General features: G+C 42.8%; 1 protein-coding gene across 3 annotated transcripts in view; it reads left to right on the forward strand.

Moving 5' to 3' along the window:
* The window catches only part of dgkzb (diacylglycerol kinase, zeta b), a 63874-nt gene that overhangs the window by 30756 nt on the left and 10499 nt on the right, over positions 1-22619 (forward strand). For all 3 annotated transcript variants that reach the window (XM_015965075.3, XM_054733323.2, XM_015965073.3), the window contains exons 15-28: positions 2472-2550; positions 2622-2677; positions 2762-2824; positions 4395-4468; positions 4597-4708; positions 8381-8580; positions 12015-12115; positions 12333-12424; positions 13745-13814; positions 13889-13929; positions 14271-14455; positions 17449-17480; positions 17745-17788; positions 19040-19160. In XM_015965075.3, the coding sequence (XP_015820561.3) occupies positions 2472-2550; positions 2622-2677; positions 2762-2824; positions 4395-4468; positions 4597-4708; positions 8381-8580; positions 12015-12115; positions 12333-12424; positions 13745-13814; positions 13889-13929; positions 14271-14455; positions 17449-17480; positions 17745-17788; positions 19040-19160 (1270 nt within the window). The remainder of the gene's footprint in view (positions 1-2471; positions 2551-2621; positions 2678-2761; positions 2825-4394; positions 4469-4596; positions 4709-8380; positions 8581-12014; positions 12116-12332; positions 12425-13744; positions 13815-13888; positions 13930-14270; positions 14456-17448; positions 17481-17744; positions 17789-19039; positions 19161-22619) is intronic.

Consider the following 22619-nt stretch of genomic DNA (forward strand, 5'->3'; position numbering starts at 1 on the left):
TTATATAATCACGTTGTTGAATGAACATGTTTAAATCCAGCGTTTTAATGATTGTCCAATACTCTACATTAATGAATGATAACATGAATATTTTTTCCTGTAATGATTTCAGATCTTAAATTACACCAGATCAGTAATTGTTGATTTTAAGAATTTAATCTTTCATTAAATTCACACCTCATAATATTATTATTATATTATTAATATTTTTACTTCACACTAGGAATAACTTCTAAGTATCTGAGTGAAGGAGGGATTTCCAGAGGTATATTGGTAACACCTTTTAAACTCGTCAAATTCTGATTTGTCTAAATTTGCCAACAGCAGCTAATAAAGGCTAGGTTACTTCCTGATCTAGCCAGTTTTCTGCCGCCTCCCGGTTCGGCCGACCGGGTTAACAAAGCATTTGGGACCTCTCTTTTGACCTCAAGGTCAAAGCCTCTCAGCAACACTTCAATCAATCAATCAATCAATCAATCAATCAATCAAAGCTTTATTTATAAAGCGCCTTCCGCGACACTGTCGGGAAGCCCAAGGCGCTGAACATGGCACATGAGAAAAGTTAAATATGATGAATAAATTGAAAATAAAAGCAATTCAAATATTACAAAAAAGGTAAAACATTCTAGTTGAAGACAAATGGGTAACACAAGGGATTGAGAGACCAATGAAAACAGGGAAATAAAGTCAACATAAAAGATGGCCAAATTCAAACACGTTCAGGGAACGCCAAGCGGAGGAGGTGGGTTTTAAGGCGACTCTTAAAGACTGGCAGAGATGGGGACAGCCTAACTGAGGGTGGCAACTGTTCCAGAGTGACGGTGCTAGGACTGAGAAAGCCCGGTCCCCGCGAGTACGGCACCTAGAACGAGGGACAGCGAGTAGGCCTTGGTCAGAGGAGCGCAGAGCGCGTGTTGGGGAATGTCTGTTCAGGAGTGTGGCTAGATAGGGGGGAGCACCACCCTGGAAGAAATTGTAAACAAAGACGAGGATTTTAAAGTGTGAACGATAACAAACCAGAAGCCAGTGCAGGGAGGCCAGAACTGGACTGATGTGGTCCCGTTTCCTGGTCCCAGTCAGGAACCTGGCTGTGCTGTTCTGCACAACCTGTAGGCAACGCAGTGTTGACTGACACAACCCTGCATATAGAGAGTTGCAGTAATCAAGCCTAGAAATTACAAAAGCATGGAGTACCCGCTCCATGTGGGCTCTTGACAGCATAGGCTTGATTTTTGAAAGGCCTCTCAGATGAAAAAAACTGGACCGGATCAGAGTTGATGTGAGCATCAAATTTAAGTCCAGCGTCAATTTTCACCCCCAGACTGGTGACAACTGGTTTTGAATAGGGGGAAAGAGGCGAGTGGTGTCAGACGCTACAACACCTCAGACGTGGAACGTCTAACTAGCAGACCCAGGTAGCATCTCATGGCCGGTGGCATCTGACCTCAAAGGAGCTGCGACTCTTTGAGGTTCCAGTAGCCTCTGCATCACCACCCTGGCTGCTGCTTCTCCGGATCTCCGAGAGCGACTGTCACACGAAGGGTATCGTACACCTGCACACTGGTGTCGATGGGTTTATGAATAGTCTCTAGCTTGTTAAGCCACACAGACTGATTTTACAACCCAGATGTCAAGATATCTCGGATACTTGATGAGGTTTTGCTACAATCGTCTAGCTTCCATTCCATCATTTCATCCATACTTTGTCAAGTATAATTACTAGTTTAGAAAGGTAGAATTAAATTCATTTTATTAACTTTATCCTTGACTCTGTCTGAATTAATATGAAGTGTGTATTCCCCGAATAGTCCAAAGAACCTATGGTAATATTAAATGAAATATTTAAAGACCAGTCAGATTGGTAATTCATATTTATAAAGGATATCACATCTTATTGAATGTTTAATAATATGTAGCAACATCCATCATGCCACATAAATGTATATAATTTCGTGGCTTGCTAAACCTGATCGTGTCTTCTGCTGGACATTTCTGGAAGTAGCAGAGGAAGACAGAACGTGTGGAACTGCATTTTCAGCATAACAGCAATTTAACATGAAAAACACGAGACATGCCTTTCATTTTCATGCAAAAACCAGTTGTTTGCTACATTTGACCTTTTTGTGTTTTACTCACACCCTATAGTTTTATTCTAAGTGCTGAAAATGGTTTTTTACAAATGTTTGTGGCTTTCAGTGCAATAAATTTGTAATTTTTTCTACTTGGATTTAGATTTTTTGTTTACTTTCAGGCTCTGTGTGCTAATACAGTGACAAATGAAGGAATGACTCTAAATTCACATTGGTGAGGTTGTGCTGGAAAGAATGATACCAAACAAGGCATAAACAATAAAATATACTCTTCAATTTAAAGGTGAACACTAAAACTTGTCAAAAAGGCTATTTATACCACCGACCAAGACAATTTAAACTGTTTCGAGCTGTGTGATTGGTTCTTTTTCTCTTTCTCAGCTTCCTATTGACGTTTTCAACAACTACTTCAGTCTGGGCTTTGATGCTCACGTCACGCTGGGTTTCCATGAATCCAGAGGTTGGTTCAACACATTGCTCCCATCAACAGTTTTGAGTAAACCTACCAGATTCTCTGTTTTGTGTGTTTAGAGGCAAATCCGGAGAAATTCAGCAGCCGTTTCAGGAACAAGATGTTCTATGCAGGAGTGAGTGTCTCATTTAACAGTCCTGTGTCTTCTGATGGTCAAGCTGCATGAAGACATGCATAAATATGTTTGTGTATATTCCAGACCGCCTTCTCCGACTTCCTGAGCGGGAGCTCTAAAGACCTTGCTAGGCACATCAGAGTGGTGGTGAGTGAAATGTGCACGAGAGTTTTGTTTGAAAGCTCTAAACGATTTTGTCAGGAGGGTCAGAGACATCTGAGGATCATCTGAGTAACTCAAGTTTAGTTTAGCCAGAAGATCAGAGCAAGATCTGGAGACCTGCTCAACTGCTGCTGGACACCTGGACACTAGTCTGCAGCCGGACGCGAGTGTGCAGCTAGACGCTGGTCTGCAGCCGGACGCGAGTCTGCAGCCGGACGCGAGTCTGCAGCCGGACACGAGTGTGCAGCCGGACACGAGTGTGCAGCCGGACACGAGTGTGCAGCTAGACGCTGGTCTGCAGCCGGACGCGAGTGCAGCCGGACACGAGTGTGCAGCTAGACGCTGGTCTGCAGCCGGACGCGAGTGCAGCCGGACACGAGTGTGCAGCTAGACACTGGTCTGCAGCTAGACACTGGTCTGCAGCTAGACACTGGTCTGCAGCTAGACACTGGTCTGCAGCTAGACACTGGTCTGCAGCCGGACGCGAGTCTGCAGCTGGACACGAGTGTGCAGCTAGACGCTGGTCTGCAGCCGGACGCAGGTCTGCAGCTGGACACAAGTCACTCCAGGCTGTCCTGTAGATCCATGAAGATCTGTTCATGCTCAAAGAAAAGCTCAAGTCTTAATTGCCTAAAGTTGATGGCAAAGCCGTTTGAAGCAAGCACCGTTCCTGAGCCGACTCTTGAGCTGGTGGATTAATTGATTACAAATCTCAATTACAATTTGGGTTTTGAACGATAATGAAAACAAAATGAGCTGGTTATTAGCTCCTCCCTTGTGGTTTACTCTGAGTTGCACCTCCCACACAGTGCTGTCAACTCAGCAACTGATGCTCTGTTCTGAGATGCAGAAGTTTGCTGGTGCAGAGCTGGGCTGAAAACAGCAGGGTTACTTATTATTAATGAGTTGCACGCCCCTCACTTCCGATTGGCTAACAGGACGCATTCAGTCATGTTGTAAAGTCATTATCACCAAGACACACTGCACTTTCTCTCCTCCTTGCATTTTTTTAAAGCATTCCTGTGGGTGGGCGAGAGCCATGAATGTTAAGTGACAGTGTGACGTAGATCTGTCAGGCTTTTCTAATCCTAGAGTTTCACCGTCTGTTTTTTATCAGAAGCTAATGCAGGATAGGTGTAGGAGACTATTTTCATGTTCCGCCTGCATGAAACGCAGTGACCCATCAGAGTCAGAAATAATCATTAAAATTTGTTTTTTCAGTCACCCACACCTCAAATGTTAAATTTCTGTCAAAATAATCATGATAATAATTTTTGCCACGATGGAGCAGCCCTAGCCGATGCCATTTTTGTTTTATCTATTGCAGCTCTAGCATTAAGACCGCTCAACAAACATAGAGCACTATGATTGGCCAGACACAAAACTGTTTGGGCCAATGGTAGACCTGCTGAGGCTAGAGCTTTTGCTACGGTCAGTCTAGATTTCTAGACTAGCAAAAACCTGATTTTGAAAGTAGCATTACATAATGTACTCTGATTACTTTGTATGTCCTGTGACTCAGCCTGTTATCCCCCTCCCCCTCCCCCCTCCCCAGTGTGATGACACAGACCTGACAGCCAAAGTCCAGGAGATGAAGCTCCAGTGCCTCCTCTTCCTCAATATTCCCAGGTAAGCAGTTTTCCGTTTCCTGTTTTTAACAGGAAACAGATCCAGGATTTTTTGTCTTCATGAAGCTTCTCTTTGCAATTCTCAGACTTCCTCAGTCCATCTAAGCTCTGGTGGTTTTCCTACTGCAGGTACTGTGCCGGTACCACACCGTGGGGTAATCCCAGTGAGCACCAGGACTTTGAACCTCAGCGTCACGATGATGGCTGCATCGAGGTCATCGGCTTCACCATGACCTCTCTGGTGAGGTCATGGCTATCAAGTCTATTATAGGTCTTGGTGGAACCTGCTGGGATTGGTGTTCAAGTTCAAGTTAATTTATATAGCGCCAAATCCCGACAAGAGTCGTCTCAAGGCACTTCACATAATAAAACATTCCAATACAGGTCAGTTCATTAAGCCAATCAGAAAAATGTTTCCTATACAGGTGCTGGCCAGTAAATTAGAATATCATCAAAAGGTTGAAAATATTTCAGTAATTCCATTCAAAACGTGAAACTTGTACATTATATTCATGCAATGCACACAGACCAACGTATTTCCAATGTTCATTACATTTAAATTTGATATTCATAAGTGACAACTAATGAAAACTCCAAATTTGGTATCTCAAAAAATTAGAATATTCTGAAAAGGCTGAATATAGAAGACACCTGCTGCCACTCTAATCAGCTGATTTACTCAAAACACCTGCAAAGGCCTTTAAAAGGTCCCTCAGTCTTGTTTTGAAGGCACCACAATCATGGGGAAGACTTCTGACTTAACAGCTGTCCAAAAGACAATCATTGACACCTTGCACAAGGAGGGCAAGACACAAAAGGTGATTGCTAAAGAAGCTGGCTGTTCGCAGAGCTCTGTGTCCAAGCACATTAACAGACAGGCGAAGGGACGGAAAAAATGTGGTAGAAAAAAGTGTACAAGCTCTAGGGATAACCGCACCCTGCAGAGAATTGTGACGACAAACCCATTCAAAAATGTGGGGGAGATCCACAAAGAGTGGACTGCAGCTGGAGTCAGCGCTTCAAGAACCACCACGAGGAGACTCATGAAAGACATGGGATTCAGGTGTCGCATTCCGTGTGTCAAGCCACTCTTGAACATGAAACAGCGCAAGAAGCGTCTCGCCTGGGCCAAGGACAAAAAGGACTGGACTGATGCTGAGTGGTCCAAAGTTATGTTTTCTGATGAAAGCAAGTTCTGCATTTCCTTTGGAAATCAAGGACCCAGAGTCTGGAGGAAGAGCGGAGAAGCACAGAATCCACGTTGCATGAGGTCCAGTGTAAAGTTTCCACCGTCAGTGATGGTGTGGGGTGCCATGTCATCTGCCGGTGTTGGCCCACTCTGTTTCCTGAGGTCCAGGGTCAATGCAGCCGTCTACCAGGAAGTTTTAGAGCACTTCATGCTTCCTGCTGCTGACCAACTTTATGGGGATGCAGACTTCACCTTTCAACAGGACTTGGCACCTGCACACAGTGCCAAAACCACCAGCACCTGGTTCAAGGACCATGGTATCCCTGTCCTTGATTGGCCAGCAAACTCGCCTGACCTTAACCCCATAGAAAATCTATGGGGTATTGTGAAGCGGAGGATGCAATACGCTAGACCCAACAATGCAGAGGAGCTGAAGACGACTATCAGAGCAACCTGGGCTCTCATAACACCTGAGCAGTGCCACAGACTGATCGAGTCCATGCCACGCCGCATTACTGCAGTTATTGAGGCAAAAGGAGCCCCGACTAAGTATTGAGTGCTATACATGCACATTCTTTTCATGTTCATTCTTTTCAGTTGGCCAACATTAGAGAAACAAACATTTTTTCATTGGCCTTTAGAATATTCTAATTTTCTGAGATACCAGATTTGATGTTTTCATTGGTTGTCACCTATAAATATCAAAATTAAACGTAATAAACATCGGAAATACATTGGTCTGTGTGCATTGCATGAATATAATGTACAAGTTTCACGTTTTGAATGGAATTACTGAAATATTTTCAACCTTTTGATGATATTCTAATTTACTGGCCAGCACCTGTATAAGGAACCCAGCAGGTTGCATCAAGTCACTGACTAGTGTCAGAGTCTTTACAGCAATCCTCATACTAAGCAAGCATATAGCAACAGTGGAGAGGAAAACTCCCTTTTAACAGGAAGCAACCTCCAGAGGATCCTGGCTCAGTATAAGCAGCCATCCACCATGACTCACTGGGGATCGAGTTCAGTGTTCCAACATGATGCGCGGCCTCATTTATGAAACTTTATATAGAATCCTGACAAACACTTCAAAGCTCAACAAAAAAGAAACAATCCAACCTCTCAAACTCAGCAGGTATAAACCACACCTGACCTGGAAATCAGCTCAGGTGTTTCTGGACCGCATCCCGCTGCCTACACACACTTTCAGCAGCTGCTGCAGAGCATGTGGATGAAGATGTGCTTGTAAAGAGCACGGGGTTATGTTGGTTATACGGACCAGGGGCCTCATTTATCAAGCTTGCTTACGCACAAAATGGGGTCGGAAAACTGCGTAAGCAACTTTCCACGCAAACTTTGGGATTTATCAAAGACAACTTAGTGGAAAAACGTGCGCAACTTTAAGTTGACCAAGGACCTGGCTTACGCACATTTTGGACATGGAGAACACCTGCAGTGCTGCTGCTGAGAAGGATAAAATGATGAAATCCTGCAGCATTATCACTTCTACTGCTTCGTTTTATCACAGAACAAGACCCCCACACGCACACACACTCGTACGCACACTCACACACTCAGCCTGAAGCGCAGAATACGGAATGCAGAATATCAGTAGGGGGACAGATTGAGACAGAATGTCATGCGTCTGTGAGTGTGTGTCCTGTCATTGTGATCCGACTGATCATGCGCCCTGGCTACTTTTACAGGGGAGATCTCCGTTTGGCTGACTGGTTAGCGTGCGCAACTTTCACCCGGGAGTCTGGGGATCGAATCCCGATTGGACCATTTTTTTAATATCTGCCACAGATCTCTCTGAGGAATTCACAACATTGACGGCTTCAGCAACGCTGTGCCACTCCGTGGATTTTCTCTTATTTGTTTTGCAAAAGTACTTCCTTTCATTTCTCCACCTCACCCACAGGGACCTCGACTTCTGCTTCTGTGAAATTGCGCTTCCTTGATCTGCCTTGATCTACGGTCGCCATGTCATTGGCGGAGCGCTGCAACAGCCGGCTTACGTATATGCATGAGATCCACAAGGCACTTTGCATTGACTATTTATGGCAGTAAGTGGGCGTGGTGAGGGCGGGATGTGACTAAAATGCAGCTGAGAAACATTCTCGTTAGTCTCCGATTTATGAAGCGGAGGTTGCGTGCAGCTGTGCGTACTCCATGTCTGACAGATCACAAACCTACTTGGCGTGAGTACATTTTTTTGCTGAGCTTCAGTACGGTTTTAGTAAGGATTCTATGCAATGTTTGATAAATGAGACCCCTGGTTTGGTGATGCTGAGCAGATAAACACCCTCAGTAAAACATCCTGAGTGAGAGTGAAGTTGTACCAGCACTAACAGCTCTTTAATGCCGAGGCCCCCAAATACCGTTTGATTCTTTAACACACAATGATTTCAAATGTTTCGGACATCTTTTGTGATTTAGTTTGAACAAGGTAAAAAACAATATATTTTATTCACCAGAATAATTCTCAGTTCAGAGTCTGAAAGTCTGAAAATGTGTCCGAAATTAAAACTGTCCCTGTCCCACCGGCTGCGCTGCCTAAAATGTGCTCACGCAGCTCCAAAGTTTGTTTCCACATTTTTCCATCCAGTTTTTTATGAGTCACTTGTGCAGTCTTCAGACCTGTTTTGTGTGTAAGCAGCTTTAGAAATGAGAACAGACACTAGTGTGACCTCTGACCTCTGTTCTGGTTTCTGTGTGCAGGCCACGCTGCAGGTGGGAGGTCATGGCGAGCGACTTCACCAGTGTAAGGAGGTGACCCTCACTACCTTTAAGTCCATCCCCATGCAGGTGGACGGTGAACCCTGCAAGCTGGCGCCGTCAGTCATCCACATCAGCCTCCGGAACCAGGCCAACATGGTTCAGAAGGCGAAGCGGAGGATCAACATGCCCCACCTGAATGAGTAAAGCCTCTTTTATTAAACAATACCGCCAATTTGCCACAAAGCTGTGGCAGCATCGGGCAGCATTTGGTTGTTCATAAGTGGTCAGACTTTGGGGGTAATAAGGTGCGATCATGTGCTTTCCACAAAAGAATACACATTGTTGGTATAAAGAGGCTGTGGGGGCGGTCTCTGCTACTACTACTAAACTTTATTTATATAGCGCCTTCACATGGTCCAAGGACCAAACAAAGTGCTGCACAGCAGAAATAAACATAAAAAATAAAAACGTATAAAACCATTTAAAAACCAACAAAAACATGTAGAAAAAAGTCTAGGTGGGGCAGAAAAAAAGTGCAAAGCCATCCGTTAACGAGGCTCTTCTTGATTATAAGCTAAAGAATAAAAGTGTGTTTTCAGCTGGCTCTTAAACTTGCCGAGCGTGGTGGCCTGTTTAACACATGTAGGTAGCAGGGTATCTGCAGGTTTAAGGGAGCCAAATTTAAGACATTTTAAGACCTTTTTTAAGGCCACTTTGACCAAATTTAAGCTATTTTTAAAATTGAATTTAAGCTATAATTTCCAGCTATTGCCTGGAAACGGTGATAACCATGTCGCAAACGTGGGATTAGCCACCTAGTTACCATTACACTTGCACTTCCCCATGGCGCAAGCTCCCACTAGCTTAACCAGCTAATGTGCTCATCTAAAAATAGCCCCCTTTAACAACCAACTGAATGTGTACGGTTCCGCTTACGCCAATATGTACACAAGAAATGCTGAACACTAACTAGAAATTCACGAAATTTTTATAGAAATAAAAGAATCTTGTTTATTGGGTCTTTGGTCATTTAAGACCTTTGGAAAATGTATTTAAGGATTATTTGTCATTTTTAAGGATTTTTAAGGCCTTCAATTTGGAAAAGCCAATTTAAGACTTTTTAAGACTTTTTAAGGACCCGCGGATACCCTGAGGTAGCTCATTCCAGAGCCTCGGCCCCAGCACCGAGAAAGCACGACCCCCTCGAGATTGTAGTCTGTGTTTAGGAACGACCAACAGTCCTTGTTGTGCTGACCGAAGGTTCCTTGCGGGAACATAAGGATGGATCAGATCCGATAGATAAGGTGGAGCCAACTCATTTAAACATTTAAAAACAAACACCAGAACTTTAAACGAAATTCTAAAAGAGACTGGAAGCCAGTGTTGATTTAGGTATGTGCTGCCCCCTATCGCCGGGAAAATACACATCTTCACTTTAAGGTTTTTGGACATGTTGCTCCTAAAGGCATCTGTCCTCCACGGTCCCTGTGAACTGTCAGCTCCAGCACTAATGGACAGAAGCTCCTGGAGCTCTACATCGCTCCAGTTTATCATCTCAGCTGATTTTGTTTACAAAAGAGAAACGCATCAAACAATCAATCAAACTTTATTTATAAAGCGCTTTTCCTACAAAAAGTGCCACTCAAAGGGCTTTACAGATTAAAATGTTCCTACATAACCCACATTGCTATCCCTCCCACACCAATTAAAAGCATTGGCACAGTCATAACAAATTACTTTGGGCAGAGTTCAGATGATCCAGATATGTTAGTGCAAGGAAAAACCATCACAGGAGCCATCTGCTCCAGCAGCATCAGGCCAACTGAAGCAGCAGAAGCACCAACATTGGGTGCAAAGGGGATGGAGGGCATAGGCCACCCTTCCACCCAAGCACTACCCAGAGAATATCCAGGCAGCAACAGTCGACCACCGCCCCCCGAGGCAGAGGGGTCCCCACGGAGGAAAACACTGGAAGAAAGATTAATATAAGGCAAAATATCAAATAAAAGGAGCTAATATAATAGTAAATATAAGTAAATTAATAATTTGTTTAAATGAAATAAATATTAAAATAATAGCAATGTAAAATAAAATGGTGATAAAATTGAATCATTAAAAATATGCAAAGTAAATAATCTTCCAAAAGTAATAATCAATTAAAAGCTAAGATTTAATAATTAATGAAAATGCAATAAATATTAAAATAATATAGATATAGAATAAAACAGTGATAAAATGTAATTAATTAAAATATGCATGCAAAGCAAGTAATCTACTATAATAATCAATTAAAAGCTAAGCTAAAAAAGGTGGGTCTTGAGCCTGCTCTTAAAAACATGGACGTTCTCGGTGGCCCTGAGGTCCTCTGGCAGCCTATTCCAGTGGCGAGGGCCATAATACTGGAAGGACGCGTCGCCTTCCATTAAAATAACCTTTAAATCGATCCTGAGCCAAAGCAGTGATTCTAAGACTGTTGTAATATGTTCCCGCCTCCTGGTCACGTGCTGCAGGGCTTTGTAAAAGTTGTAAGCCTGAGATGCTCTTTTTGGGAAGACCAGAAAGCAGGGCATTACAGTAGTCTATCCTACTGGTGATAAAAGCATGCATCAGCATCTCCGTATTGGCCCGAGAGAGAATAGGGTGGACTCTGGCGATGTTCTTTAGATGATAATAACCTATTTTTGTGATGTTTCTAATGTGAGGGATAAAAGTCAGCTCAGAGTCAAAAATCACACCCAGGTTCTTCACTTACTCAGAAGGATTAAATGACTGAGATTGTAGTTTTGGTAAAGTGTCTCTCTCTGGACCTCAGGACCAATTACTAAAACTTCAGTTTTGTCCTGGCTGAGCTGGAGAAGGTTTTCTGCCATCCAGGATTTGATGTCTAAAATGCAGTTAAAAAGTTTGTCCATTGGCTATGTGTCATCAGGAGACACGGAGATGTACAACTGTGTATCATCGGCATAACTGTGAAAGTTCACTCCATGTCTCCTGATGACACTGCCAAGAGGGAGCATATAAAGGTTAAAAAGAACTGGGCCTAAAATTGAACCCTGGGGCACACCACATGTAATCCCATGGACCCTAGAGGACCAGGTATCTAAACTCGCCCGTGTTTACTTTCATTTTCGGTGTTCTTATTGTTGCCTGCTTGAGCTCAGTGGTAATTCCACCTGTGATTATGACATCACCCTCTGTTGCACCAAGGTGTAATCATTCACAAGCCTGGTGTTGCGGTAATATTACTACCAAACTCAGCGGCATGAAAGCTACAAAATTCTTGCATTGCCATGCCCCCATGGTGCTTTGTAAGACACACCATGATGGCAGTATTATGCTGATTTGCCTTATAAAAGCGGCTTAAGGCTCACTAATGTTGTCTGATTGTAAGAGTGAGGGGCGCCTCAGGGTTCTGTTCTTGGCCATTTCTAATGTCTAGAATTGGTTTGTCCAGTGTAGGTTAAAATAAAAATAGACTAGGGGTCATGACGGGTATTGCGCCTCAAGAAAAAAAAATCATAAAGCGCTTCGCTACAAACAATAAAAAAAAAAATTCTAAAATTCTTTAAAAAGATTTTAATAAGTTGGAAAAATTAAGTTGTGTGTGTGTGTGTGCATGTGTGTGTGTGTGCAGCCAGCAGCTGGTTCCTGAAAAGCTGCAGATCAGGGTGAACCGGATCAGCATGGCAGCCTACGAAGCTCTGCATTATGATCAGGACCAGCTGAAGGAGGCCTGTGAGTTCTAACAAGAACCTGTCTTAACACTCATCGGTTCCATTGGTTCTGTGTCATGAAGGTCTAGTAAAAATCAGACTAAAAGTTCTGCTTTGATCCAGTCCAGTTCAACGTAGATTTAAACGAAGCAACCAAAAAGCAGCTTGTTCTTGTTTGTTTTGATGAACGTTCATGTGAAGCATCAGAACATGCATTTGACCTACAAGTGTGTTTGCAGCAACCCTACTCGGGGTCATCCACGTCCCTGGAGACAGCGACCTGGAGATGTGTCGCCAGCACGTCCAGCACCTGCAGGACCAGCTGGACCAGGTCAAGTGCTGAAAAGCTGTTCTCTACTTAAACATGATCGGAGTAAATTTTCAATGATGTGACAGTTCGGGCTGAACCAGCTATTGTTTTGGATAGTTTAGTTTGACCCTTTTCAACTGAGATTTCAAACAACATGATGGGTTATTTGTAGTGCTCTTGACTGACCTGGATCTGTTGTGGCAGCTATTTTAGACATCTGGGGTTTTTCCTGTTATGGCAGCAGCAGCAGCAAGTGCAGGGGAGGGCGGTACCGGTACCACAGCTGAGCCCAGTCGTTCAGCTGACAGAGCTGCACATTTTCCCTACATAGCACCACTAGAGCTGATAATGGCTGTGGCCTTTTGTCTCTGGCGTGAATGCCGTCTCTCAGCATCGTGGGTGAGTGAGGAACAGAGAGACGTCTCCAGTTGACCATAATACTTAGTGGACTTGAAAGCGCAACTTCTCTTTAAACGGTTTGTTTTTGTGGCTCACAATAATTCAAACAAGTATGTTAAATGTGAGCGAGTGGTGTTTTAGTGAGAAAAAGAGACGGCTCAGAAAAACGTCCAGGTAGCCTGCCTTGGTAAATAATGCTGGGAAAAATTCTGTATGCATTTTTTATATTAATAATTACATTCGAAAACTATTTTATTTTTGCATAAAGTAGAACAAGTAGAACATTTTCAAAGCACCTCTCTAGATAAAACTCTGAAGTTGCACATAAAAAATAAAGATAATAATGGGAGAAAAAATATTTTTATTGTATGATTGTATATATTATATATATTATACTGTATTGTGAATAATGTGTTGAACCTTGATCTGAAGAAAATTGTGAATTGTACTGAAATCTCAATTTTCACCTAGAAAAATCGCAATTGAGTCTTTTCCTAAAATCATTCAGCCCTAATGACAGTAAGCATGAAATAAAATACCTTCGCAAACACAATCATCTGATGTGTTTGCACACAAATGTTGACCAACATTGTCGTGCTTTTATGGCAGAAGGGGTTCCACAGGGTCATTTCTCTTGCCCTTTGCTGTTTTCATGCAGAATCACCATTTTAGTCTCATTTCTAGTTTTAGGCACTTTGCTTTCAAACTCACTGTTTAAATATAAAAACTTTATTGATATAATGTGAATTTTGTAGTTGCAATCTGTCAAATATCTAATTGGATGTAAAACTTTTATAGATCAGAAGCGTTTTTTGTAGACGAAACCATGAATCTGGAGTGTGCAGGCGTATATACCCAGGTTCTGTTTTACTTTTGACAGTTTGGCTCCATTTGGGTTCAGAAGAACCGCTTTTTATGCTTCATCTGATTTTATTTCTGCAGGAAAGAGATGGGCTGAGAGCTGAGAGTCCGTCTTTACAGAAACTGTCCCTAAACTGGTGTTTCCTTGACTGTAAGTCCAGTCTGTCGTAAGAGTCTGGGTCCAACAAAGGTTCTGACCAGGTTCTGGTTTCTTTTTTCTTTCAGGTACTACTGCGGACCGTTTTTACCGGATTGACCGAGCTCAGGTATAATTCAGATCTGAGGTCAGAATCTCAATCTGTAAACTGACTGGGTCTACAACAGAAAGTATTAAAACCAGTGTGGTGTTGATGGTGGAGTTCTGTCTCCAAACCAAACTAAAGCATCTCAATTCTTCATCAGTTAGAGACGTTTGAAAGATGTTTGTGCTTTTATTTTAGGAACATTCATGTTTCCATCACATCTTCTGGAAACTTTCTAGCCCTGACCTGGTTCACAACAGAACCTAGTCAGACCCTAGTTTAGTCTTTGGGATCGCCTGACTCACTCAGATGCTTTGGTTCTGGTTTAGAAGGTTTTGTCTGATCAGTAACCCTTTGACCTTCAGGAGCATCTGAACTATGTGACAGAGATCTCTCAGGAGGAGCTCTACATCCTGGACCCAGAGATGGTCGTCAAGGAGACGGTGTGCACGTCCTCCAGCATCCTAAAGCCGGTGGACTCTGAGGAGCACCAGCAGCCATCGGGCCAGTTCTCCTTCCCCTGCTCATCGTCCTCCCCCACCTCCTCCAGGTGAGACAGTCCAGGGAGGGAGTTTTCCTCTCCACTGTCACTGCATACTTGCTAAGTATGAGGATTGCTGTAAAGACTCTGACACTAGTCAGTGACTCGATGCAACCTGCTGGTTTCCTTATATAGGAAACTTACTGATTGGCTTAATGACCTGGGGTCTCATTTATCAAACATTGCGTAGAATCCTTACTAAAACCCTCTGCAAAAAAAATGAACTTGCGCAAAGTAGGTTTGTGATCTGTCAAACATGGAGTACGCACAGCTGCACGCAATCTCCGCTTCATAAATCGGACACTAACGAGAATGTTTCTCAGCTGCATTTTTGTGACATCCCGCCCTCACCACGTCCACTTACTGCCATAAATAGTCAATGCAAAGTGCCTCGTGGATCTCATACATATACATAAGCCAGCTGTTGCAGCGCTCCGCCAATGACATGGCGACCGTAGATCAAGGCAGATCAAGGAAGCGCAATTTCACAGAAGCAGAAATTGAGGTACTTGTGGGTGAGGTGGAGAAATGAAAGGAAGTGCTTTTGCAAAACAAATAAGAGAAAATCCACAGAGTGGCACAGCGTTGCTGAAGCCGTCAATGTTGTGAATTCTTCAGAGAGATCTGTGGCGGATATAAAAAATATGGTCCAATCGGGAATCGATCCCCAGACTCCTGGGTGAAAGTCACGCGCGCTAACCAGTCCGCCAAAAGGAGATCTTCCCTATTCAAGTAGCCAGGGCGCATCAGTCGGGTCACAGTGACAAAACGCTTACACTATCACAGATGTATGACATTCTGTCTCAATCTGTCCCCCTGCTGATATTCTGCATTCCGTATTCTGCGCTTCAGGCTGTGTGCACGTGTGTGTGTGTGTGAGCGCATGTGTGTATACGTGTGTGTGTGTATATATGTGCGCGCATGTGCGTATACGCACGTGTGTGTGTGCGCGCGTATGGGGGGGTCTTGTCCTGGGTGAAAACGAAGCAGTAAAGTGATAATGCTGCAGGATTTCATAATTTTATCCTTCTCAGCAGCAGCACTGCAGGTGCTCTCCATGTCCAAAATGTGCGTAAACCAGGTCCTTAGTCAAATTTGCTCACATTTTTCCGATAAGTTTTCTTTCATAAATCCCAAAGTTTGCTTGGAAAGTTGCTTACGCAGTTTTCCGACCCCATTTTGTGCGTAAGCAAGCTTCATAAATGAGGCCCCTGACCCGTAGTGGAGTATTTACCATGTGAAGGTCCTTGAGACGATTCTGGTCCTGATTTGGCGCTTTATAAATAAACTGAACTGAATAGATGACCCCAGATGACCTAGAATTACCCTTTTTGAAGTGTTTGTTTTAATCTTAGTCAGTTTTAGTCGACAAAGATTTTTGTTTTTAATTTTACAAAAACATGAAACAAATTATTATTCTCTAACAAATGCATGTATAGGTCAGACTCTGAGCTACTGGAGTGAGTTTCATACCAACATCGTTTATTTTATGGCTATGGGACACAATCTCAGCTGTGCCAGATTCTGTAAAGCAACAGTCCCCAGACTGGTATCATGTTTTTACTTTATTAATAATCACAATAGTAAATAATTTATTGACGCAGATCTGTGCATCATTCTGTAGATTTCCACTTAATACATTTATGATTTTATTTACTCAACAGAATGAACTCTTAGGAAGTGTACAGAGTATTCTACAATACACCTTTCTCAGTGACCTAGTGGTAGAGTGTCCGCCCTGAGACTGGGAGATCAGGGGTTCGATTCCTGGTCGGGTCATACCAAAGACTTGGGACCCAATGCCTCCCTGCTTGACACGTAGCATTAAGGGATTGGATTGGGGGGTTAAACCACCAAATAGTTCCTGAGCGCGGCTTGTCTGCAGCTCACCGCTCCCCCAGGGGATGGGTCAAATGCAGAGAATAAATTTCGCACACACACCTGTGTGTGTGACAACTAATGGGACTTTAGCTTTAACAAGATATTTATACAGAAATAAAGAAATTTGCTTGTTTAATTTATTGAGTTCCACAGACTGTGTCGTTGTGAGTTTTCACAGAATTAATATAAAATCACCCAGTTCAGCTGTAGAGCATCAGCAGAGATGCTCATAAACATTTAGATGGGCTTAAACTGTGATGCTGTTGGGTTAAAAAGCAGAAATCTGACCCGTTGTTAGGATCCAGGGAGCAGAGACGATAATCTTGACACACTGACTTTAAAACATCTTAAAACTGTTATTTCTTTCATTTATCTGCCCAAAAGCATGACTTTTTCAGGAAGCACACGGATAAGAAACATGTCAACATTACTGATATGTTTAAAAGTAACACCGTCATCACTCGTAGTAGCGTTGATGAGCGGCTGAGCGCTGCGTCTTCCCGCAGCGGGGAAGTGCTGAGCCGAGCTGAGTGACGTTGGCTTCCCACCCACATCAGAAATCCATGCAAATAGAGTGGTTAGGGCTCTCTGTGGGTGGGAGCCAGCTTCACTCAGCTGCTGAGGCTGGTCTGTGAGCAGAATTACGCTTCAGCTGAAGCAGACAGCAGCTGTTACTTTTAACTTTAGAGAGACGGGCAGAAACGTGTATTTTGAACAGTTTTCGTCTAGTCTCGGCTCGTTAACGAAAACTCTCATTTGTCTCGTCACGTTTTAGTCACCAAAGAGCTGATGTTAGCTCGTCAGCGTCTAATTTTCGTTAATGAAAACACCGGTTTGAACCCTAAATTTGAGCTGTTGATGTTGTGTAGTTTGGATTATTTTTATTATTTTGGTCTAAATATTTACTCAGGACTTGTTCAGGTTGGTTTGGTGTCTGTGGGTCTTCCCAGACCAGGATCCTCTATGGGGTCCTGACTCCACCTTAAGGAAACGGTTTGCTGGTTTCAACCGAGCTGCAGCCAGCCGCGGACCAGATCAGAAAAAAAAATCAACGCAGCTGATGAGGAACGGGTCTTTGTTCTAGTCTGTGATGCCGTTTCCTGTTTCTTGTTTTCTGACAGAACCTCTGCTACCTCACGGGACACAAAAGTCGGTAAGTCCGGTCTGTGATCCTGAGTCCTGAACCTGTTTGATCTGTTCTCTGGTCCAGATTTAGGTTGGAGGTTGACCTGCTGACCTGCCTCCACATTCAGCAGAGTGTCGCTTCCCAGGTTACCTCAGTCATTTATTTACTCTTACCGTTGCCCTGGATCCATTCAGGCAGTTCTGAGAGCCACCTGTGCTGAGTTTGAGTTTGGTCTAACAGGCCGTCATGTGGTGCGGCTCCATCAGCTGATCCTTGTTTGTTTTGTTATAGATGCAGAACTGATCAGCTGCATACGGACCGGGAACCTGAGCAGGGTGAGTGTGAGATAAAAGTTCAGGAGCCTCACGTATCAGCCGAAATGTTCCTAAACACCAGAAAACCTCAGACCACGTATAGGAACAGCATCTAGTGGTAGAACGGGGAACCGCACCATCGCAGGTCTCAAGTCATCCACTCATTATTTTTTATTTCAGTGAAAAACAGCTGAGTCACACGACTGGTGCCGAGTCACACGACTGGTGCTGAAACACCCGATGGGAATCTGTAGAATGAAGTGGTGTTTTTGTTGCTCTTCCTGTTTTTACAATGTCTTAATCATTTTTAATAATTAGTATTAAGTTTTATTTAATTCTATTATATTTGTGTTCTTGTGAAACTCCTCGTGATGCTGCTTCAGACGCGTTCGATAAAAGAACGTTTCTATATTATTATAAAGGATCTGTCAGAGTTCCTCTGGAGGAAACTCGTCTCCGTGAGCACTGACAGCAGATCCGTCTGGAGCGATGCTGGGATTTAGGATCCTTTGTGGAGCGACAGATAAACCGCACATATCCGATTCCAGTCCATGTTCTATTTTATTCCATAACCTCCTCCGCTCCCCATCACACAGGTGTTGCCATGGTAACCAGACTGAATGACAGCTGAGAGGCTGCACTCAGACATTTCCTAATAAAACTAAGTCCATTCAGAACGACTCCTTAAATGTAAATGAGAACCCGTTACTCTACGGTTTATCAGACTAAAGTGTTTATTTATCCCTGAGGGAACCTCTCCTCTGTCCCGACCGCCTAACCTAACGTGTTTGGTTCTTTTGCACTTCAGCAGAAAGGGTCTCCATCTCACAACGTTCTTTCTTTTCTCTGGGTAGAACGTAGGAATCCCTTAACAAGTAGGATGTAACGTGACCAAATATGGTTAATTGAGGGTGTTTCTATGTGTAAATGACTGAGAACGGACACGAGCACCTGGGTAGCACAGGTGGGATTTATCATCAGACGAGTGCGAAGGAATGTGCAAACGAGAGGCCACCGCACGTTTCATAGATCAGGACTTTTACTGTTCTTCCAAACATTCCAGATTTTGTTCATAGGAACGAATTTTGGAATATTTCTATAAACATTTGATGAATGGGAGCCCTGATGTTTACCAGCAGCACTCTTGAGTTTTGGAGAAACCTGAAAGAGTTTCCTGTTTTAATCTAATGTTCCATTCATGTACTGCAGTTCGGTCTGTGGGAAGCAGCTTGGTTCTGAAAGTGTTCTGACCCGGTGCCGTTTCTCCTGTAGCTGACCGAGCTCCACCAGCAGGGGGCGGACCTGCTGCTGCAGGATGCAGAAGGACACACGCTGCTACATCACTCTGTCCAGACCGGCAGTAAGGATATCGTCAGGTACCTCATCGACAACGGTGAGGAGCTCCACCAGCAGAACCCAGATGGGTTCATCTGGTCCATTTCTGATGGGATGACTATGGTGTGGGTTGGGCTAGAACTGATGGGATTCATGCTTTAATCTGCTACGTTTCCATAGTAACTGGAAGTTTCACCATGTTTCAGCTCAGTAAGTCTGAGGAAAAAATGTTTTATTGTCTAGTTTGACTTCTGAGCAGTGATGTCTTCAACATGGCGTACTAGGTGGGGCACGAAAACGTAAAAGCAGACTTGTATTTATATGTTTGTGTGGACCTCCATTCACTTTCATTCATTTTAGTGGCTCCACTATGCCTAACCCATACCCTAACTTAATTCACACCACAGCTTTAAAACCAAGTTTTAGGGGCTTTTCCTTCGTGAGGACCAGCTGGATGTCCCAACAGGTTCAAAATTCCTCCACGTTGCAGGATTAAACCCAATAAAGTGCCCCCCCCCACACACACACACACACGAGGAGCTCTCAGGTCAGATAAAATCTCTGTGGGCGAGTGTATTATAGCTAACTAGTTTAATTTGACTTCATTAGGTCAGTTTAACACATAAAAATGGAGAACGTGACTCTGGCTAAATGAAGCTGCTTTCTGTACTGAATGATCCAAACTGGTTACGTTTAAAGCTGCATTCCTTAATTTGGAAAACAAATTAGCTTAAAACGTTATTTTTTTTCATGCCTCTTAACAACGTGCTAACGTAGCTTAGCTATAAATATATTGTGGAGATTTAAAAAATAATAATAAAACAATAAAGCGGCTCTCTCGTATTTGTCTAAAAACCAGACCGAAAGCAACCATTGGACAACCCGTTTGTCTCGCCGAACTGCAGCATTTCTGCACATCTCCGTGACCTACATTTTTGTGCACAGACTCATTTTTTCAGCAGAACACACAACCGGAAGTGAGACGTTTGGCCAAACCAGAAGTGAAATGTTCAGAAGGTCTGAGAAGAAGAAACAGCCGGCAGCTACTATCATTCGTAAAAAGAAAAACCAAATTTTGATTTCAACCAGCAGAAAACAGAAAACGTTTGGACTAACCAGAGTGAACATTGGCATCACGTCTCAACAATGGCGGCAGTCACATGGCCTGAAAACCGATGCTAAGGTTTGTGGTTTTCTTTTGGACAAATAATTCTTACGTATTACGTCTTAGAAACATAAAGGCTACGTTTTAATGTTTTTTTTTTTTTTTTTTTTTTTTGGTTAGAAAGATTGAACTGGATTGTTTTGTTTCATACTTGTCCATGTCTATATTTGCACCTTCCTTTGTTAGCGCTAATAGCACACTATGCTAATGCTACATAAAAGAGATATGAACGTGAAACGTGACGTTATGAATAAACAACCGGTGACAAACAGATCAAGATCAACTTACTCATTCATGTCATTTCCCCGTTAATATCTTCACTTTTGGTTTTTAGTAACAAACTTGCAGCATCTTCAGCTGCACTTCTTAGCATGAATAAAACAAAATGTGAGTGTAAATTTACGTCTGACACACGTTTTATATAATGTGTGCTTTTATGTCCCTATTTGTGTCAAGTTGCTGCATGTGAGAACATAAATGTCTACAGCTTTCTCCAGTTATTTAAATGTAATTTAAGTAAAACAGTGACTGCAAATCTCTGCTGTGAGGTTTAAATATTTATTTTAATAATTCTTCATCCATCCACAGGTGTATGGCAGAAGAAGGAACCACAGTAACACCCGTGAGATTCTCTAATGAAACCAACAGCAAACTAATTAAGGTAGAGAACAAAACTTTGGCTACATGAGGATTTACAAAAGTACCATCAACTTTTTTTATCGATAAGAAAATTTAATGAAATTTTTTATGTTATTTTCAATTTAATTTCATTTCCTTCTTTCTTATTTTAAAGGGGCATTATGGAAGTTTGACAGCCAAAACATGTATAGAAATAATAAATGTCTTCTTCATACATTCTCCTGCAATGCCCTGGTCCTGTAGAATGAGCCCTGGCATTTTTACTGTGATTGCCTGTTTTTCTGTAAAATCACAGAAAAAGAGAGATGCTCGGGTCGAGCAGGCGTTCACGCTCAGGCATAGCCCGTAGCATTTGCTATCCGTAGCTTTAGCAGCAGAGAGAGAGGTAATGCCACTTTGTCGCTGTTCCTAACACCACGTGAAACACCACATAGTGATTAGCTGGATCGATTTGCTACACGACCTGACAGCAGCTCTTTCTGGACTAAGCAGAGCTCACGAATAATGTGCTCATCTACATGGTGACCATCCAGCTTCCTGAAGAATCTTCTTCATGCTGAGGCTGCAGATCTTGGCCTGATTCTCCCTGGACAAGCTGGTGGAGGTCACTGGGCCCTGCGGGAGAAACTACATGAGGGCCAGGAGCAGGTGGAGACCTCACTGAGGAAAATCCTGCAACGAATGAAAGTTCTTGTTTACAACCTGTTAACTATACACATCCGCACAAGCTGGAGGGCAAGAAATTTGTCTCCAATCATTATCCAGAGCTGTATTTCTGTTATTTAAGCTAACAAAGTAAAACCGAGGGATTTAGATCCTACTACTTCTAATCATCCAACACATCTTTGTGCAGATGAACAAAGAATAAACATCTCAAAGCTAACTGTGTTTAGCACAAAGCTTCCAGGTACATTTGAAGTAGGGCTAATGAGCTGTGAGATGACAGTCCTCCTCAGAACCGGTCACCTGGACAATGAAGGTGTTCTTGTACGTGTTGCAGGTCGGTGCTGAAGGATCACCGAGACAACCTTCGTCTTTAAAGATGAACAGATACTTAATTTTGATGAGTAATGTAAACGTAAACAAAAACATGAAACTAATGACATTGAAGGCTGCCAATTACAACACATTATTGTAACAAGATTGTTACCGCGGGTCACACAGAACTACACACCACACCGGCGTTTTCATTTTCACACACGTTTATGTCTCAGGATTAATGTTGGGAATGTTACTTTTAAAAATTAATTAGTTATAGTTACTGATTACTTTGTCAAAAAAGTAACTCAGTTACTTACTGAGTTACAAGATTATAAAAGTAACTAATTACGCAGAAAAATAACTATTGTTACTTTTTTCATTAAAGAATACAAGAAAATAGGTTTCCCTCTTAATTAAACTTAATTTACTATAAATTACTACAATACTGAAATATAAATGACTAATGACTAAGTCCCCAATCAGCAAAAATTTATAATTGCTTGCTGAAGACAAAACTGAAGGGAAAACGCCCCAGGAACAAGCAGGAACTGAAGACTGTTGCAGTAGAGGCCTGGCAGAGCATCACCAGGGATGAAACCCAACGTCTGGTGATGTCTATGTGTTCCAGACTTCTTTGCAGTTAATTACAGCCTGGATTTGTATTGAGATGTATGAGTTTGATTTATGGTTCTTATTCTGTCCCATTACTTTTGGTCCCACTAACAAGTGGGA

The sequence above is a fragment of the Nothobranchius furzeri genome, chromosome 4 (assembly GCF_043380555.1).
Source record: "Nothobranchius furzeri strain GRZ-AD chromosome 4, NfurGRZ-RIMD1, whole genome shotgun sequence".
NCBI lineage: Eukaryota > Metazoa > Chordata > Actinopteri > Cyprinodontiformes > Nothobranchiidae > Nothobranchius > Nothobranchius furzeri.